Genomic DNA, 18,039 nt, shown 5'->3' on the forward strand with positions numbered 1-18,039 from the left:
TTCAATCCCTGAGGCAGCTTAGATTCAAGACCTAATCTAGGTTCTCAATTGAGTGTGATGGCATAAAGAAAATTTGATGAGTACCCATAGTAGGGAAGAAATTACTACTTCAACAGATTTTTAAGCAGAGTTAACTTTCTTTTTCCCAGTTAAAATGGTAATACATATGTATAGATTAAAAAGTGGCAAAAGAGGGGTGCCTGGGTGGTTCAGTCATTGAGTGTCTGCCTTCGGCTCAGGTCATGATCCCAGGATCCTGGGATCGAGCCCCGCATAGGGCTCCCTGCTCGGCGGGAAGCCTGCTTCTCCCTCTCCCACTCCCCCTGCTTGTGTTCCCTCTCTCGCTATATTTCTCTCTGTCAAATAAATAAATAAAATGTTTAAAAAAAAAAAAGTGGCAAAAGAAGAAACTAAAGATGATCCAAAGAAGTCACCCGGTCAGAGATAATCATGGTTAACATTTCTATGTTATTCCTTGTAAACATTTCTGTGCGTGTGTGTGTGTGTGTGTGTGTGTGTGTGTGTCCAGCTTTCATTTCAGAGTCTGAGGGGTTACTCAAGTTAGCTGTAGGCAGGCTTTTCCCCCCTCCCAGAACACAAAGGGTCATTGTCCTTATTTCTCATACATTCTGTACTATCAACTGATTTTCATACCCAGAGTAGCTTACCGCGTGATAACATGGATTAGCTTTCCACTGTTCAGTGATCTGACAGGAGAGAGAACTTACTTACATAGACTGAGCAGAGGCCCTGTCAGGGCACATTTGTTGAGTCATGCAGAGGAGGGAGGTGGGCTCTCCTTCTTCCTGTCCCGCCCACAGAGGACAAGAAGATTGGTTTTGCATCTTCTTGTCTACAGAGCATTTGAGTCCTCCTCCACCGCTTACGGGAACCTTCTGTCCACATGCAGTTTTCTCTTCATATTCTGAAGTCCTTGCCAGAGCCTTCACTCTGCTGCGAGTAGACGTATTTTCCACACAACCATCTCTGTTTACCTGTTGAGGGAAAGGAGAGAGTGATGAGAGAGAGGGGTGGTGCCACAGCAAAGTTGGTTTCTCATCAGGCGGCCAAAAAATACAATCCCCGGTGGTAGGAGAAATGGCAAAATCAACAGGGCCTGAGCGGCAGAAAACGCTGCTGACAGAAAAGTCGCAACTTGTTGAAAGTGACCAAATAAAATAAAGCAAAATGCAAAGGAGTGCTCATTGGGCTTATTTAGTATGCTTCTTGAGAATGGAGAGCTCCCAGTAGAGTGGTATCAGGACTCCGGAATCTTGAGAACTAGTGGGTCATGCTGAAAATAACAAAGGCCTCTCCATGAATCACACATAGTCATCCTCCGTGTGGACATTGGCAAGAGCCACCTCCCGTGAGCCGGCGAAGGAGAAACAACCGGGCCTGAGCCTTGTCTCCTCTCTCTGCAGCTTTGCCCCTCGGAAAACCACCTCCCCTCTTCTGCCCCATCCCTCCTCCTGTCTCCCTGCTGCCTTCGTCTTGTGTTATTTCCATCTCCTATCAAAACAGCAAATGTTGGGCTGCCTGGGTGGCTCCGTCCTTTAAGCATCCGACTCTTGATTCCAGCTCAGATCATGATCTCAGGGTTGTGAGATCGAGCCCTGCATCTGGCTCAGCGGTGAGCATTGACCCAGCTTGAGGATTCTCTCTCTCTTCCCTCTGCCCTCCCCTAGCTCACACACACACACACACACACTCTCTCACAAAAACAAACAAAACTGCAAATGTGTAAATGTCTCATTTCTTTTAATAACTAGGAACTGCTTTGTAGCTTCCTTTTCACTAATTTGAGAGTAATTTCAGGCTTTAGCACGGTGTGGAGATGTGGGGGAACAGAGTAGAGTGCCCCTTATAGCGACAGTGGAGTTTTGCTTTGGGGGAGGTGGGCGGGGGAGGGGAAACGGCAAACAGGACCACCTGAGGTGTCTTTCCCACCATTCCACAACTTTTTCTCCTGAAGAGGGCACTTTTTTCTTCTGTAAATGTTATACGCAGAAAAAGTTTGTATTAGTTACTCGCTGATGTAACTAAATACAGACTTACAATGTGGTCTCCCACAATTGTGCCATAGACCTGAGCTTTTAAGCCTTTTATACTCAAACACACTGTGCCCAGCAGAGAGATAGGACTCCATCCAGCTAAGGAATGGGAACCCCACCAAGGAGAAAGCAGTAGTGTGAAAAAGCCGGCCCTTCCTCTCTTTAGAAAGTCCCATTATGCTATTTCCAGCTGTGTGGGGGCATTAGGGCCAGACCGATATGAACAGATTCCCCAGGGGTACACTTTATACCATCTTTATCTTCGTCTTTCTCCCCACGCATCCCTCATCATAATTGAGTTTCCAAACAAGAGAGAAGTAGCCTGATGTATAAAGAAAAGATGTTTGATCACGTGGCCCTGAAGGAGGGTATCCAAAAGCTTTGGCTGTCGCAGGAGTGAGCCGTCACTTTTCCTTCCCGAGAAAGTTCCTGGGTGGGACCTTGGGGGTGTTGGGTAAGAGTCTACTGAGCCTGGGGGGCTCCAGGACTGCGTCTGCCTCACTGTCAGAACTGCCCTTAGCTCCATGTCATCCTAACCCTACTGGTGCCCCTTTGACAATCAGCTGCTATCTCCGGTGCTCTGCTGAACTGTTCTGGCCAAGGCCAGTCCCAAATCAGTAAGTCCTTCCTCCATCCGCAGCTCTCCTGTCTTCTCCCCAGCATCTGCCATCTTGAAACTGTTCCTTCTGCAGCGGCTGACCTGGTTTTCCTCCTACTTTTCTGTTCCTTCTCAGTTTCCTCTGCTGGCTGCCCATTCCACGTCTCACTCCTCTCCACAATTTCTTACAATTGTGCTTGTTCTTCCAGCCTCTTTTGGGTTTCCCCCCACCTCTCCCGGAAGGATGGACAACAGCTGTGAGGCACAGGGTCCTTCCAGGAGGAGGGTGTGTGTGAGGGGAACAGACCTTTGTGGGAGGTCTCATCCCATTCTGATCTCTCCCAGCACGACCTGGTCCCCAGTCTCTTGCTGCTGACCTTTGTTAACAGCCTCCTGCATCCCTCACCTCCCCCCCCCCACTCCCATCTGCCCATCCCTGTGTCATGCCCTGTGTGCTCACACTCCTAGGGTAACTTCATAGCCAGTTGCCTTTTCCCACTGTCTCTCTCTTCATACCATTCTCGATCCCGCCACTCCCTGCTTCCTTCCTCAAAAACACCTCCACTGACAACCCAAAACCTCTGGCAGTAGGTACAAAAATTTTTTTAGCAGCTGAATCCTGTTCCCCAAATGATATCTTTCCCCAAATCCTAATAGCAAAAACAGTTGAGCAGAACTACCCAGGACCCTTTGCTCCCCTTCCCACCCTTCCCACCCTGCCCCTGGGGATCTTGGGAAGTCAGAAAGTTCCATGGAACACAGTTGGACCTTTCATTTCTATCTGGTAAAGCTTAGCTCAGTATCACTTCTAAAAAGGTGTCTTTGCTCACCCTAACCAGAACCGGAACCCAGTTCCTGGGGACCTGTGTGGTTGTGTGGTAGATGTGTCCCATGTGTACGTGTCTCCTTTCCACTGCGGAGGGTCCCACCGCGAGCCATCCCAACAGCGGGTTCTCGTGCAGCCAGGGGGCAGTATGTTCAGTACATGCCAGGTGCACCCAGGCTGTGGCATCCTCCTAAAGTGGGTTTTGTTGGCCAACTGAAAACATCCTCTGCTTCTCCGGGTTGGCTCGTATGCCCAGTGCTTTTGTGTCTCAAGTTTCTGTAATGTACCTGCCTACGTTCTTATCCCACCCAGTGAGGAGCTCCTTACCCCAGACTCTACGTTAATGTCATCTTTATTTGTACCATGTCTGGAAGGAGCAGGTTCCCCAGGGTAGGGGAGCCGAGAAGGTCCGAGTCAGCAGACCAGCCTTGTCCCCAGGTAGGAGCACCTCAGGCAGCCCAGATGTTTGGCTGCCTTCTAACCTTGCTGATTAAAGATAACAATGGGCAGAGGCATCAAAGGGAGTAACAGCCCCGACTGAATTCCATCAAACCAGGGCCTGGCCACCGAGTTCAGTCTGGTAAAGATCAGAGAGATGTAAATTTGCGCCCCACCCCACCGCCTTGGTGAGGAGGTTGTGCGGTCCCCGCTGACAGGCTCAGTAACACAGGCTGCCTGCGTGCCCAAACCTTTGGACTCAGCCCTAACCGAGCAGCCACTTGGGTCTTGTACAAAGTAACGTCAGCCTTCCGTAAGGACTTTATCAGGATTCCCTCAGGGGGCCAGGGATAATGGGTGGGGGGCAATGACTAGTGGGAAAGGGTCCATGTGATTGTTGGGTTTAATGCATCCCAGTTCCCACTGCTTCTCACACCTCCATAGCAACTCCCCTGGTCCTCTCCCCACATTAGAAGCCTCCCTGCTCCTACCCCCAGAATGACCATATTAAAATGGAAATTGAGTCATGTTTGCTTTGCCCTTTGTTCGAAACCCTTCCTCAGACTAAAAGCCACACCCTCATGTGGCCCTCAAGACCCATGTTGCTCTGTGCCTCATCTCTTCTGCCTTCCCCTCACTTCCTGCCACGGAACTTTGCTCAGTGATCACGTGCTCACTGAGAAGGCCACATGCAGAGACCACGGCTTAGCTAAGATCCCTCAGCACGAGGGAGCAAATCCTAACCCTGAAGTCGCTGACTGAAACGCTCTGTTGTCTTTAACTTCCGGCCATTATGAAGTCAATTAGGTGGGCCCTGACCAGCGTTTTCTTAAAACAAAATAGAATACAAAAATATCAAAGTAAAGGAACAAATTATTTTGTGGAACTTTTGTTTCAGTTGTGTGTGTGTGTGTGTGTGTGTGTGACAAAGAAAAATGTGTTTCTTGCTCTGGGTCTCAGGTCATAGAAGTTTGAGAATCACAGCCCTAGTTCCTGTGGTTTTGAAAGGTGACTGGATCGAGTTGAATACCCAAAACTCTCACAGTAAACTGGGTGTTTCGTCTGGCTGAAGGGCAGATGAGCACACTGACTTCCTGGGCTGAGCACTGGCTCTTGTAATTCTTCAAGAAGCCCCAGCCAAAGGTTAAGTATTCTTTCGGAGCCCCCTCCCCGCCCTCCCTCCCGGCACCTGCCTGCTCTGTGCTGCCATCTAGCGGCACCTCACAGTCCTGACTTGAGCATTCTGGTGACAGTCAGCCCAGCACTGTATCCCAGATAGAATGATGCCTTCTCACACATGTACTTTGTTGGGGGTGGCATGGGGCGGAGGTGGTCTTTAGAGATTCAGGCCAACCACTCCTAAACATTGTTTGGTCGCGGCTAAGGGAAAAGAACCCCAAACTCTCTAACGATACGTTGAGGAGATTTTCTGCTTTGGTTCAGATTTGAGGTGTTCCGTTGTTTAGAGCCATCCATACATTTGATGATGGCAGTGACCTTTGTGCCCTTGGGTAGGGGGACCGAGGACCTCCTGAGCCCCTTCTTGCCTTTTGAGAGAGTATCTGTGCAACTACATCAATCCCTGATTGACCAGATTCCATCTCGAGTGAGGAACACCTAAAGTGGAGTTGTGTGAAATCAGCATTCTTGGGTAGTCTTTAGGATCACACGGCCAGCGCTATTATCCTCACTTCCTCTGTTCTTACCTTCAAGCTCTGAACCTTAGTAAAGATCTGATCTTTATATTCATGAGTGAAGATGCAGAACGTAAGAGTGGCTTCCACCCCCCCTTTCCTCTTTTAACTAAAGAGTAAAACAAAATTGTTTTCTTTAACATTTTTATGTTTGGAGGATAAAGGATTATTTATACGGTCAGCAAGAACGGGGAATATGAAATCTGGAAATGCTTCGAAGTCTGGGAGGGAATGTGATTGCTGCCTTCAAGTCCCTGAAAGACTACTCGGAAGGCTCGAACTCACCCTGTACGACTGGAGGACAGAGTTAGGATCCATGGGCAAAAGGAGGCAGATACCAGCCTGAGACAAGGAAAACTTGCCAACAGCTGAGGAGATCGAGTGGCAGAATAAGTGGGTTCCAACAGGGGCAGTGACAGTTCACCCCAATGGTGATGGGCTGAGTTGGAGGCTTCCAGCTATTAAAATATTTGCTCTGGGAGAAAGGAAGATGTGAAAAATATTTTATTATATCTGGGGAGGTATGGAGAGACAAATAGGCAGAACACAGGGTTATTTGGGCAGGATCCTATAATGGTAAATGCACATCACTATACATTAGTCCAGACCCACAGAATGTACAACACCAGGAGTAAACACTAATGTGAACTGTGGTCTTCGGGTGATGACGATATGTCCCTGTAGCCTCATCAGTTGTAACAAATAGACCCTTCTGGGGGAGGGGTTGTGACACGCAGGGAGGTACATGGCAGATCTCTATACTTGCCCTCAGTTTTGTTGTGACCTAAAGCTGCTCTAAAAAAATTAAGTCTTAAGAAAAAATAACAATAAAATAAACTTTGTATTAAATCTAATATATGTGTTATTTCTGAAGAAATTGCTGTGGAATAGAACATGTATCATTTTGTGAGGAGCCTGCTACCGGCGTAAAATGATGGAATAGTGCATATTTCTGATAATGCATTTGCTCAGCCCTGCACTGTATATATGCATATGTATAATGCATATGATAAGAAGAATTAATATTTAATCTCTCGTTCTGTCTGACTAGGGTCATTGGTTTCCTGGAAGCTATCGTGTGCATAAAATTTGGACAAGATCTCTTCTCTAAGACCCAAATACTCTATGTTGTGCTTTGGCTTCTTTGTGTGGTAAGTCATTACTTTTTTACGCAGAGGTGTTAGCAACACTCCCCATGGTGTCTCTTTAAAAAAACAAAACAACAACAATGAAAACCCGTGTGCATCAAGTTCTTTCAGAAATTTGCACACAGGACCTTCTATTTCTAATAACCCAAAACCAGCCACTAGTCTAAAGGTCAAGATTAAACACATGAGACCACCCAGTATCCAAAACAGGTCACCTGGGCAGGTGCTGGTCAGATGCCTTCTGCAGGTGCACCATATGTGCATTTATTTCGCTTACGGGAATTCAGCTCCATGAGAGGACAAGGACAGTTAGAGTGCCCCGTAGCATATGTATGGCTGTTCAAGGGTTTATGTACAAGATGATGGACTGTGGTTTGTAGGCCATGTAAGATGTTCTTGTAGGTATTCAGACCATGCAGTTTCTGCCCCACAGGCTGACTTTGATGGGCCAAGCCCTGTGGGATGATTTTCCTCTCTGAAGGGAAGAGCCCTTGGGGACCTCTAGCTCCACTGTCCTGGGACTTTTTCCTCTTCTTTAAAATGAAGTAAGATCTTCCCCATGATCCTCTGTCTCGTTTCTTAAATTGCACATATGAATGAATGAAATGATAATTATGTTTCTCTGATAGGGGAAGGGAGGGAAAAAGAAAAGACAAAATCAGAGAGGGAGACAAACCATAAGAAATGATGAACTGTAGGAAACAAACAGAGGGGACGGGGGTGGGAGGATGGGATAACTGGGTGATGGGTATTAAGGAGGGCATGTGATGTGATGAGCACTGGGCGTTCTATGCAACTGATGAATCTCTAAACTTTACTTCTGAGACTTATACTCTGTGTTAATAGAATTTAAATTAAACAAAAAGAAAGTAAAGTAGGATCTTAACCTACCATTCTGTGTCTACTCTTCTTAATTTGTTTTATTATTTTGGGGAAAAGTCTTATTTTACATTTAAGCTTAACATTCTTCACTTTTCACTTACTTGGTCCAGAAAATGAACTCAGGCTTTCGTTATAATCATAGAAAATTTCAAATGTATGTGGAAGTAGACAACCCCTCAGGTACCCATCCATCATCCAGTTTCAACAGTGGCCACCTCATGGGTTTCTTGTTTCCTTGTATTCCCCACCCACCATCCCCACACTGAATTATTTTGAAACAGACCCACCTTTAATAGTTCAGGATGCATCCTTAAAAGGTCAGAATGTTTTTTTGTTTAATGCAACCACCATACCATTATCACATCTGAAAAAGAATAATTTCATAATGCTATCAAATACCTAGTCAATGTTCAGACTTCTACTATTTTTTAAAATTTGGTATTTTTAGTAGTTTATTTGAATCAACATCCACTTGTTAGACTTGGTCAGCAGGCCTTTTAAGTCTCTTATTATATAGTTTTTCCTGTCTCTAGCTGTCTCCCTTACAGTTTGTCGAAGGACCTAGCTTTGTTGTCCTGTAGATTTTCCCACAGTCTGGATTTTACTGATTTTCTAGTGTACTCTGATTTAACAGATGTCTTTGTCCTCTGTTTTTTTTTCTGCAAATTAGTAGCTGAATCTAGAGGCTTAATCAGATTCGGGTCTTTTTTTTTTTTTTGGCAAGACTAAACTTTGTATTTTTAAGGTGTTTTTTATTGCCTTTCATTTCACAGCATCTATTTTGTTAGAAATCTGAACTGTGCCAGAGCACCTTGAGCCTGTTCTGTCCTGTTTTATCTTAAACAGTGAAAGGGAATAATGATCTGCTTTGTACCTGTACACCAGAATTAATGTTCAAATGTATTTTTTCCATCCCAGTGAGACTAGATGTAAGGATTGGTTAGGGGAACGCATCAGAGGAGCCTGGAGATTTTAACCGTGTGCTTCTCACATGTCTCCCTAGCACGTGCATTAGGTGCGTGAACTGTAGCAGGACCAACTGCAGAGGGCGGGCTGAGGTGGGTGCTGCCCTCACCCGGTGCCGGAGCCCTGGAGACCACCGAGAGCTTGAGGCAGGAGGCAGGACTCCTGGGACGGGGGCAGCATCCCTTCTCACAACACCCGCATACAGCCCCACCCTGGAGAATCAGTGGCCAGCAAGGTCTCCCCAAGGCCATGGCCAGAAGCCCTCTCCGGTCATCTGCCCTGCAGGGGCTCCTCCAGCCTCTCTTTAAGTTTGAGAGACTTTTCTGTTTTACTTATTTGACACTTAGCGTATGCTCCCTTGCGTTGGTGACGTTTGGTTTGCCTTGGAGCCTGCGTGATTGTCACTTTATCGAGGACGTGAACCGCTTTGGTCTCTCCTTCACCTGGCGTGGTCCCTGCAAGTCTGTCATTTGTTCACAGGACGTTTACTGAGTGTTCATCAAAGCAGCCTCTGATGGGGCGCCTGGGTGGCTCAGTCGTTAAGCGTCTGCCTTTGGCTCAGGTCGTGGTCCCAGGGTCCTGGGATCGAGCCCCGCATCGGGCTCCCTGCTCGGCGGGAAGCCTGCTTCTCCCTCTCCTACTCCCCCTGCTTGTGTTCCCTCTCTCACTGTGTCTCTGTCAAATAAATAAAATCTTTAGGACAAAAAAAAAAAAGCAGCCTCTGATAGTGAGCCGCACAGAGAGCAGACGGTGGTGATAAGATTATATTAATGCTCACTGTGAGCCAGACGCTGGTCTAAGCACTTCTCATGAATGGCATGTTTGAGGATTACTTGGAGGGGAGGTACTTTATATGCCATCTTTTATAGATGAAATAAAGGCCCAGAGAGGTTCACTAACTGGCTCAAGGTCACACAGATAGTACGTGGCAGAGCTAGGGCCCACACCCAGACAGCCCGGCAAGAGAGTTCCTGTTCTCCCCACAACGGCGTCCCCTTCCAAGGATCTCCAGGTCCAGATGGGAATGACCCATGCAAACTCATCATGTTCCTATGTGACAGACAGTACAAAGGATGTGTACCTAGAGCTGAGGGAGCACTAGAGAGCACCACACGAGCTGGGGAGCTGCCAAAGTCTCCCTGGACGTACCATGTGAGCAGGGTTTTGAAGGGTTACAGTGGATGCTCTCCCGTCCGTCAGGTGCCCTAGCTAAAAACCTCAAGGGCTGCTTCCTCTCCTCTGTCCCTCTTGAAACCAGTGGGTCACCAGCTTCTGTCCATCCAGCTCCGTCCCACGCCCCCATCCCCGCTGTCCCTGCAGCTATCTGGACCTGCACTTCCTCCCCATTCTGCCCCTTGGCGCCATTCTCTCTGCTGCCGCCACGCCATCTTCCGGGACTCGGATCCGAATTTCTTTCCCTGCTCAGAACCGTTGCCTGTTTTCGGGGGCTGGAGAAGGCCCAATAATACAGCATTTTTCAGTTCAGAATAGTTCAAAAGATAGGGTGAAAGAAGGCTGTGGAGAGCAGCATAGCATCTCTATTGCTGAGGTTTGGACAAGATCTCTTGTCCAAAGCTGATACTCTTTTCAGTATCAGCTTTAGATGCACGGCAACAAGGGGCTTTTGAAGAGTGAGGTCCAGAATGAGACACACTCTCTGGCCCCAGGAAGCAGGCCTCCTCACACCGTGCCAGTGGCCCAGCACCCAAGGAAGGACAGGAAATGTCCAGCTTCCTTATCTCAGATTCCCCCGTCGGTGAAGAGAGAACTCTTCTGCGAAAGAGTGGTGGAGGGGTGAGGGGTGGAGAGAAGCAGGAATATTATACCAGCAAAGCTCCTCCGTGTAGAAAGAAGTATCAAGAAGGAAGAATCCCCACCACAAAACCTACCGGTTGAAATGTGAACTCTGACGTGTGTGTTTAGGACAGTCTTCATCTGGAGCGTTCATCATACCCACTCTCTTGGACTTGAATCTCAGGCTACCCCAAACTGCTCTTAGTCACCTCAACGAATCATCCTTCCAGACTTCTCTTGTCTTCACCTAGGGTGCTTTCTTTGCCCCATCTGAATGCTTTTCCCTGCTTTTTCTACCTAGTGACTCATGCCAAGACCAAACTAAATTCCTACCCTCCATGAAATGCGCCCCAGCTAGGCGGGCTGATTACATCCCCTTGGGGGACCGGTCGCACCTGGTACATATTTCTTTGAGTTCTAACCTCAGTGTCATGTAATTTTGGGTTGTTTACATTCTCTCCTCAGCGTTGTACCTCTTGCTTACAAAGACTAAATTTTGTTGTCCTCTTGCCCCCACTGACCCTAGTACAGTTTCTGATGCATAGGACTCACTCAGCAAATGCATGGAGAATAAAGGAGTGGGTTCAAGAGATAGGGACCAGGAGCGACATCCAGGCAGGCTGAGAGACTGGCACATGCAAAGACACGCAGCGGTGCCCGTGCCCAGCGTCTCAGGAAGATGGCACCCTGTTTGGGGAGTGAGAGGACGTGGGGGAGGGGACAAGGGACATCTGCTTCGGAAGGACTCTTGTGTGTCTGTAGTTGGAGATCCAAGGACTGTCGTTCAATGGGAAGATACTGGTTCACAGAGAAAGACTGCATGGGGTGGGAGAGTCTGGAGGGAGGAGAGGTGCTGTCTGAGGGTGTTGAGGGTCCCAGGCAAGAAATGACAGAGGCTGACCCAAGGCAGTGGCATGGGAAGACGCAGAGAGAGGGCTGGATTTATTTCTTTTTAAAGGTTTATTTATTTATTTATTTACTTACTTATTTGAGAGAGAGAGGGGGAGAGCACACACGAGCGGGGTGAGGGGCAGAGGGAGAAGCAGACTCCCCATTGATGCGGGGCTCCATGGGGGGACTCCAGGACCATGACCTGAGCCAAAGGCATCGCTTAAGGCTGAGTCCCCCCAGGCGCCCCAGAGGGCTGTATCTGAGAGATGTTCAAGAGAGCAGCTCCACAGGACGCCACCCCCTTGTGATAGCATGAGGGTGATTCCAGGGTTTCTAGTTCGTGCCCCTGGGTGGCTTTTGGTGGTAATAACAAACGGGGGGATATCAGATAAGCCCACTGAGTGAAAGGAGATGAATTTGATTAGGGCGTTGAGGGGAGATGAATTTGATTAGGGTGTTGGGGTTTGAGAGGCCCTTAGAACTTAGAGGCGAAGATGTCCTGTATCATTGGAAATTCCAGTCTGTCCAGTAACACTGGGAAGACTTGGTCAGCAGTGGAGGTGAATGAGTTGAGGGCCACTGGCGCACAGGACGTGGTTGGAGCGTCGGGATTAGGTTAGGGGAACCGAACAGGGGCAGGAAAAACTGGCTGAGGATGGGATTCTTCGGAGCAGCCGCATTTAAGAGCCCCGGGCCTGAGAAACAGACCCAGGAGATCAGGGCTTTGAAGACCAAGCCAAATCCCCTGATGAGTGTTATCAGTGATGAGTGCCATAGAGGGGACCTGGCCTGAAAAGAGGCCATTGGTGGCTGGGATGATTGGGGGTCCCCATTGCCCATATTCAGGGCCTTTATTAAACATCAAGATTGATCTCAAACTCAGGAGGGAGGTGAACCTTATTCAATAAAGAGTTAAGTGTGGCCAGAGAAACAAAGCCCCTAATTATTCCCCTTGCTTGGTAAGAGAACAGATCCAGGCCTTGAGATGAATGCAGAAGCAGAGATGCCCTGTGCTGCTTAGTAAGTTTCTCCTCAGCAGTTGTCTGAGCAGTCGTGTATATTTGCCTGCTCATTACTCTAACTGGAAGTCAAGCCAGGCCTACGCCCTCATTGCCACCACCCCCCCCCCCCCCCCCCGGCTGTGTGCTGCCTTGGCCCTCCTCCCACATGTTTTTCTTTCTCTTTTTTTCCTTTCCCTTTCTTAAAACAAAATCTGTACAATTGCTTTTTTAAATCCAGGCCTTGACATTTTAAGTGGATGTGCGCCTAGATTTTCACAGGTATGATTGCAAACCTGTAAATTACAAGCTTTTGTCTCCTTGGGACAAGTGTGAAATGGGCCTCTTTTTTTTTTTTTTTTTTTATTTGACAGAGAGAGAGAGATAGTGAGAGCAGGAATACAAGCAGGGGGAGTGGGAGAGGGAGAAGCAGGCTTCCCGCCGAGCAGGGAGCCCAATGTGGGACTCGATCCCAGGACCCTGGGATCATGACCTGAGCCGAAGGCAGACGCTTAACGACTGAGCCACCCAGGCGCCCCATGAAATGGGCCTCTTAAGTACCCGGGTGAAGTGGTAAATTTGGCCACCACAGCAGGCTCTTTGTGTGGCGATTGTGATGATAAGCACCTGTTGCTCACCACCTGCCAGTGTTTGCCTGCCTGCAAATTGCAAAGCCCATTCTTCGGGAGCAAGCCCCAGCTGCCCCCACCTGCCCTCTCGGGGACAGGGCTGGGGAAGGCAGAGCTCCACACTCCTGCCCTCCAGTGGGCGGAATTCGCTATGACAGCCAGCCCCGAGCTCACCACCCCTTAGTCTAGTGGAGTGACAGCTATCTGGCCAGCCTTCTGGTCTGGGGAGGTGGAACCTGCCCCCCACTCCCCACCCCCTACCCCCAAACCTAAGACAGCCTATTTTGCTCTTTGTAAAGGAGCGAACACCTACATAAGCTTGATACCCTGCAAATCCTCTAGGCTTCCCCACTCTTTCCATCCCATGAAAATGGTACGTTTAATGGTGGTGTAGATTAGAAATCTTGAGCAAGTCCTAGAATATGTTAAAGGTTAGAAGTCATTTTCATTTTATCATCTTAATTTATTCATTCATTGTCTTATTTTTTGATGGGGGAGGATATGAGCTTCCTTTTCTTTAAATCCCTCATCTGCAGATTTACGCCAGTTTGCATATGGCTTTAAAATAAAATGAACCAGTGGGTCTTAACATTTCATGTTGTCTCCACCACGCCAGTATTCCCACTTCATTGACATAGAAGAAGGCCCTCCAGAGCACTCGGACTCCTGTCTTTTTTGCACTTAAGGTGACAGTGTACCCAGCAGACGCTCCGTAAACATGGCTGACTGACAGGAACTGGGCCAGAGTTGGACTGCACGCTGGGGTGGTGAGAATTCAGAGCCCCCCACCCCAGCCTTCCCTGCAGGCTCGGCTCCACCCTCAAGTGTTCCTGTGATGCTTTTCTTTCCCCGGTGTCAGTCAGTTCCTAAGGCGAGGCATTCTGAAGACACAGAACCGGGATGGACAAGCGTTGTTTTGTTGTGGTGATTCTCTTACAGTCGGGAAGGTCAGGCCTGGCTGCAGGGCCTGGCGGGGACTCCTCTGTCCTCACTACCCCTCTCTCCTTCAGTGCTCCAGCAAGGCAACCAGAAACTTCTCCCTGATTTTTAGTGCTTTGGCACGTTTGAAGACTTTGGATTTCCGTAGATGCTATTCTTTGCTTAAATTAGAGTATAATTTAGGGTGCGGTGCAAGGTGGGTGGGGAGTTGTCGGGGAAGTAGAGGTCGTCCCTGCCTCTGGGTACCCACAGACCACTCCCTTCTCATTTCACTCCGGGGCTTGCTTCCAAAGCGGTTTTGTTTTCTCTGTATTTTCCTATGGACTCAAAGAGGAAAAACAAAAGCAACCAGAACCGGGGTTGGGGTGGGGCCGCTGAGACAAAAAAGGAGTTGAGAAAGTGGTGCAGAGCCATGGGCAACTGTGTCCCGCTGCGCCCGCCACCCACTCAGACACCGTGGGCGTCGGTCCTCAATGCCCTCCCACGCCACTGTGATCCCAGACCGAATGAAACTCCCTTCTCATTCAGAACTCGTCTTCCCCACAGAAGCTGACCAGCTGAGTCCTTGTAACTTCCCAGCGCTGGCGGCAGAGGATGGGCCATGAGAACCAGACATAGAGTATATAAAAACCTGCAAAGCCATGCAGAGAAGGCATCCCACTTTACCCGCCATCGAAAAATGATCTTGCATTCTGATTATCGGCATCATAAGTGTCACTAGGGTCTCAGCATGACTCGTGTCCGAAGCTTTGGGGGATGCCCTCCCCCACTCTCTCTCTCTCACACACACACACACACACACACACACTCCTGGGGTTCATCTCTGCCATTGTGTAACCGGTGTCCTAGGAGAGATGGCAAAACCACATCGAGCCGTCTTGTATGCGTTACTGTTGAAACCCTGAAATCCTGGGAAATGGGATTTTTTTGGTGCAACATTATGTATGAAATGTGCTTGTTTTTCTCTTCCAGGCTTTCACCACCTTCCTGTGTCTCTATGGCATGGTTTGGTATGCAGAGCACTATGGTCACCGAGAAAAGGTATGGAAGGGTCCGTCTTTAAAATGATCACATCCTGCTTGGAGCTTGGGGGAGGGGGCGGTTCATCTGAGAATATGGCGTGGCCAGCACTGTGAGCACGCACCTTCAGTCTTGGCCACTGCGGAAACATAACCAGTTCAGGATTCGTCCCCTATCATTGGCTGCCCATGCTTGTGAGTGCCCTGCTCAATAGGTCACTATTTCTGTCCTCATTTTGTAAGGGGTTTAAAACCCAATTATGTGTCTGTTTAAAAATAAAATCGCACAGAGAGCCCTGGACTGGTTTTTGAAAGGCTGGGTTTTCTTCCCAGCTCTTGGATGTTGTGCGGGCCTCTTTGTGACCCAGCCTGGGGCTCCCCCTCATAAAACGCCTGCCCTGCCCACCTCATAGAAGACACAGGGGTTACAGTTAGGAAATAGATGTGAGCAGGCTGAATACACCGTGCTACGTTGGTAGTCTACCACAAAGTGTAATATCTTCTTAAGTAAAATACAGCTTTCATTCTCGATTCATACCTTAAGTCTGAGGAACTGACGGTACTTTCTAGAAGATTGATGCTGTAGCCCCTGGGAGACAGTCGTGGTTTTATAGCTGAGGAACAGGAGTGTGAGGAGGTTCTGCCACTTGCTGGTGACCCAGGGGTGAAGCAGCCTCACTTGCTGGCCTTGCCCCACCCCGGGGAGTACTTGAAGCTCCATCACTAAGTCTCCCTCTCTCCCTAGACGTACTCAGAGTGTGAAGATGGCACCTACAGTCCAGACATCTCCTGGTCTCATGGGAAAGGCTCAAAAGGTATCTCTCACTCATTGTTTAAAAACTTTATTGAGTTCTCTTCCTCCTGAGGCCCCATAAGGAGATTTGGAATCAATATTTATCCTCTGAATGTTGATAAATGTATGCCCTGAAGGTTCTCAGACCTGCTCATCACATGTCCTCCATTACCTATTCGTGAAACCTGCCAAGTACTGGCAGGATCTGCCCAAGAAACTTGCCTCATAAGAAGAGGCGCCGTGTGGTTCTGCCTCTCCTGAGATGGGAAAATGTCACGAGGCCTGCACCCGTCTCAGGCATCCTGATGGGAATGTTCTTCCTCCTGGCTTTGGTCATGAGTGAAAAGGGTTAGGAAGAATTATGTACCGGGAGGAGAGGTCTCTCAGAAGAGGTGGAGTGATTTAATTACATTTATTCAAGAGGCAGCCCGGTATAAGAGAGATTTCAGTCGTGGAGCCAGGAATTTCCCATTGGCCTCTGCAGGGAGCCTCTTGGAAAGATTTGGGGCCACCTGGCTATTTTAAAGAATTAGGCTTGTGGAATGACACCAAGGAGGCTCCACTGGACAGTAATCTCTTGTCCGTTCTGATGAGCCGATCGGAAGGCTTGGCCGAAGGGAGAGAATTATGAATGCTCAAGATGGTGAATTTGAGCTCACAGAATTGCTCCAAGAAGCTGTGGGCCCATGGAGAGGAAAGCACTACCGTTCACACTGCTTTCCTGAGTTTTTTGGGGTCAAGCTTTCCAGAGTCCTTTCCAGGGAAGAGGCAAGCATGCTGTCTGCCAAGTGGCCGGGCACCCTTCCTGAGACTCCTGAATGGGCACCCTGTTTTGGGCACCCTGTTTTGGAATGCTGATACTGGCGAGCCGAGGGGTTCCCTGGGGCTCCCTCATTCAGAACCAGCTCCTCACAGATCAATTCTTGGCACTTCTAAGCCCCTCTCCAGTGAAAAGACTGCAGGAAAGTAAGCAGTGGTAGAGGTATGTTGAAATGAAAGGTAGCCAGAATCATTAAAAAAAGAAAAAGAAAAAGAACTTCAGAGTGGTAGAAGAATCCCTTGGACTAAGCCAAACGGCCCTTGCAATGGAGACCAAAACTCTGGGAACTTCTTATGTTTTTAGTGGCTGTCTTGGGTGGAGGGCCTGGATCTGAGCCCTGGAGCAGAGAACTGTCTGGCTTGACTGCTGGGCTGGAGGGTGGCCATGTGCTCAACCTCAGGGCAGAGCCAGCCTGATGCCAGGCAGTTTTGCTTCTCTCCCAAGCCTTCCTTACACCCCACTACGTGGAAGGCCCACCCCCAGCCTGCTCCCCTCCGCTTCCACCCTCCGCCTGGCTGACACCTGCTGGCTGCTCAGCATCCGGCTGATGTGCAAGTTTTTCTCCGAGGTCCCAAACAAATAGTAAGTGTGTCCCTGCAGACTGCGCATCTCGAACGAAGGTGTTTTGGCATCTTCAGTGGGAGGCTCCAGAGCTGTCATGAGCAGCAGGGGCTGGTTTTTAAAGGTATTCTCTAGATCGGATGATAGAGGGCATGCTATCTTTAATTTTGTAAAGTCAGGAATCCTTTCAGTTTGGGGATGTAGAAGCTCTAGTGTGTAAATGGGTCAAGGCATGGAAATCTAGGTGAGGTCTCCTTTGGTTGTGAGAGTAGACTCGACACCCCTGTGGTTTCATTGTTCTTCCTTGTGCTTTGATGTCATTTGTCCTCTCCGTTCTGGAGCCCATCACCGTGAGCACAATCCACCTTACACAGCAGAATGTAAAAATTCTTCAGGAAGCCCCCCCCATCCCCATCCCCACCTCCTTGCATACGCAGGCGAAAGCTATATTTCTGGGCCTTGCCTTCGTGTATTCATGAGGCCACTAGATGGAGTGCAAGTATCAGCAGAAGAGCCTACACTTCGGGCAGGTCCCCAGCAGGGAGAACTCCAAATCTGAGGAGTGAGCCCTCAACCCCCCACAGCCAGGGTGACAGCGTATTCTCCTTCCTTTGGCCAGGTTCTGAGGACAGCCCACCCAAGCATCCAGGCAACAACGAAAGCCACTCTTCCAGAAGAAGGAATCGACATTCCAAGTCAAAAGTCACCAACGGAGTGGGGAAGAAATGAGAAGAGCCTGGCTCATCGCAGATGTCCCAGAGAGTGCCTAGAACTGAGAGGGGAAACTGAATGGTGTGGACCTCCCTGTGAGGAGAGCAAACATGCAGTGCCATCGGGACGAGGAGAGGGGGCTCGGGGGTCATTCTTTGAGAGCGTGAGTCTTGTTTCCCACAGACCCGGCCACCCCAGGCATCCTTTGCCAATTCGAGGTCTCTTCCAACTTCAGCATTGGTATGCGGTCACGGGTAGGCGTGTGGAGCGTTGGCGGG

At 48.9% G+C, this 18,039-nt stretch overlaps 1 protein-coding gene across 2 annotated transcripts in view; it reads left to right on the forward strand.

The window, feature by feature from the left end:
• Positions 1–18,033, forward strand: part of PTDSS1 (phosphatidylserine synthase 1) — a 61,582-nt gene extending 43,549 nt beyond the window's left edge. For both annotated transcript variants that reach the window (XM_081816287.1, XM_081816288.1), the window contains 4 exons: positions 6,662–6,761; positions 14,830–14,898; positions 15,622–15,691; positions 17,670–18,033. In XM_081816287.1, coding sequence (XP_081672413.1) covers positions 6,662–6,761; positions 14,830–14,898; positions 15,622–15,691; positions 17,670–17,779 — 349 coding nt within the window. In that variant the 3' untranslated portion in view covers positions 17,780–18,033. The remainder of the gene's footprint in view (positions 1–6,661; positions 6,762–14,829; positions 14,899–15,621; positions 15,692–17,669) is intronic.
• Positions 18,034–18,039: the final 6 nt, after the last annotated feature.

The sequence above is a fragment of the Leptonychotes weddellii genome, chromosome 4, assembly GCF_054177405.1.
Source record: "Leptonychotes weddellii isolate Sample4059 chromosome 4, ASM5417740v2, whole genome shotgun sequence".
Classification (NCBI taxonomy): Eukaryota; Metazoa; Chordata; class Mammalia; order Carnivora; family Phocidae; genus Leptonychotes; species Leptonychotes weddellii.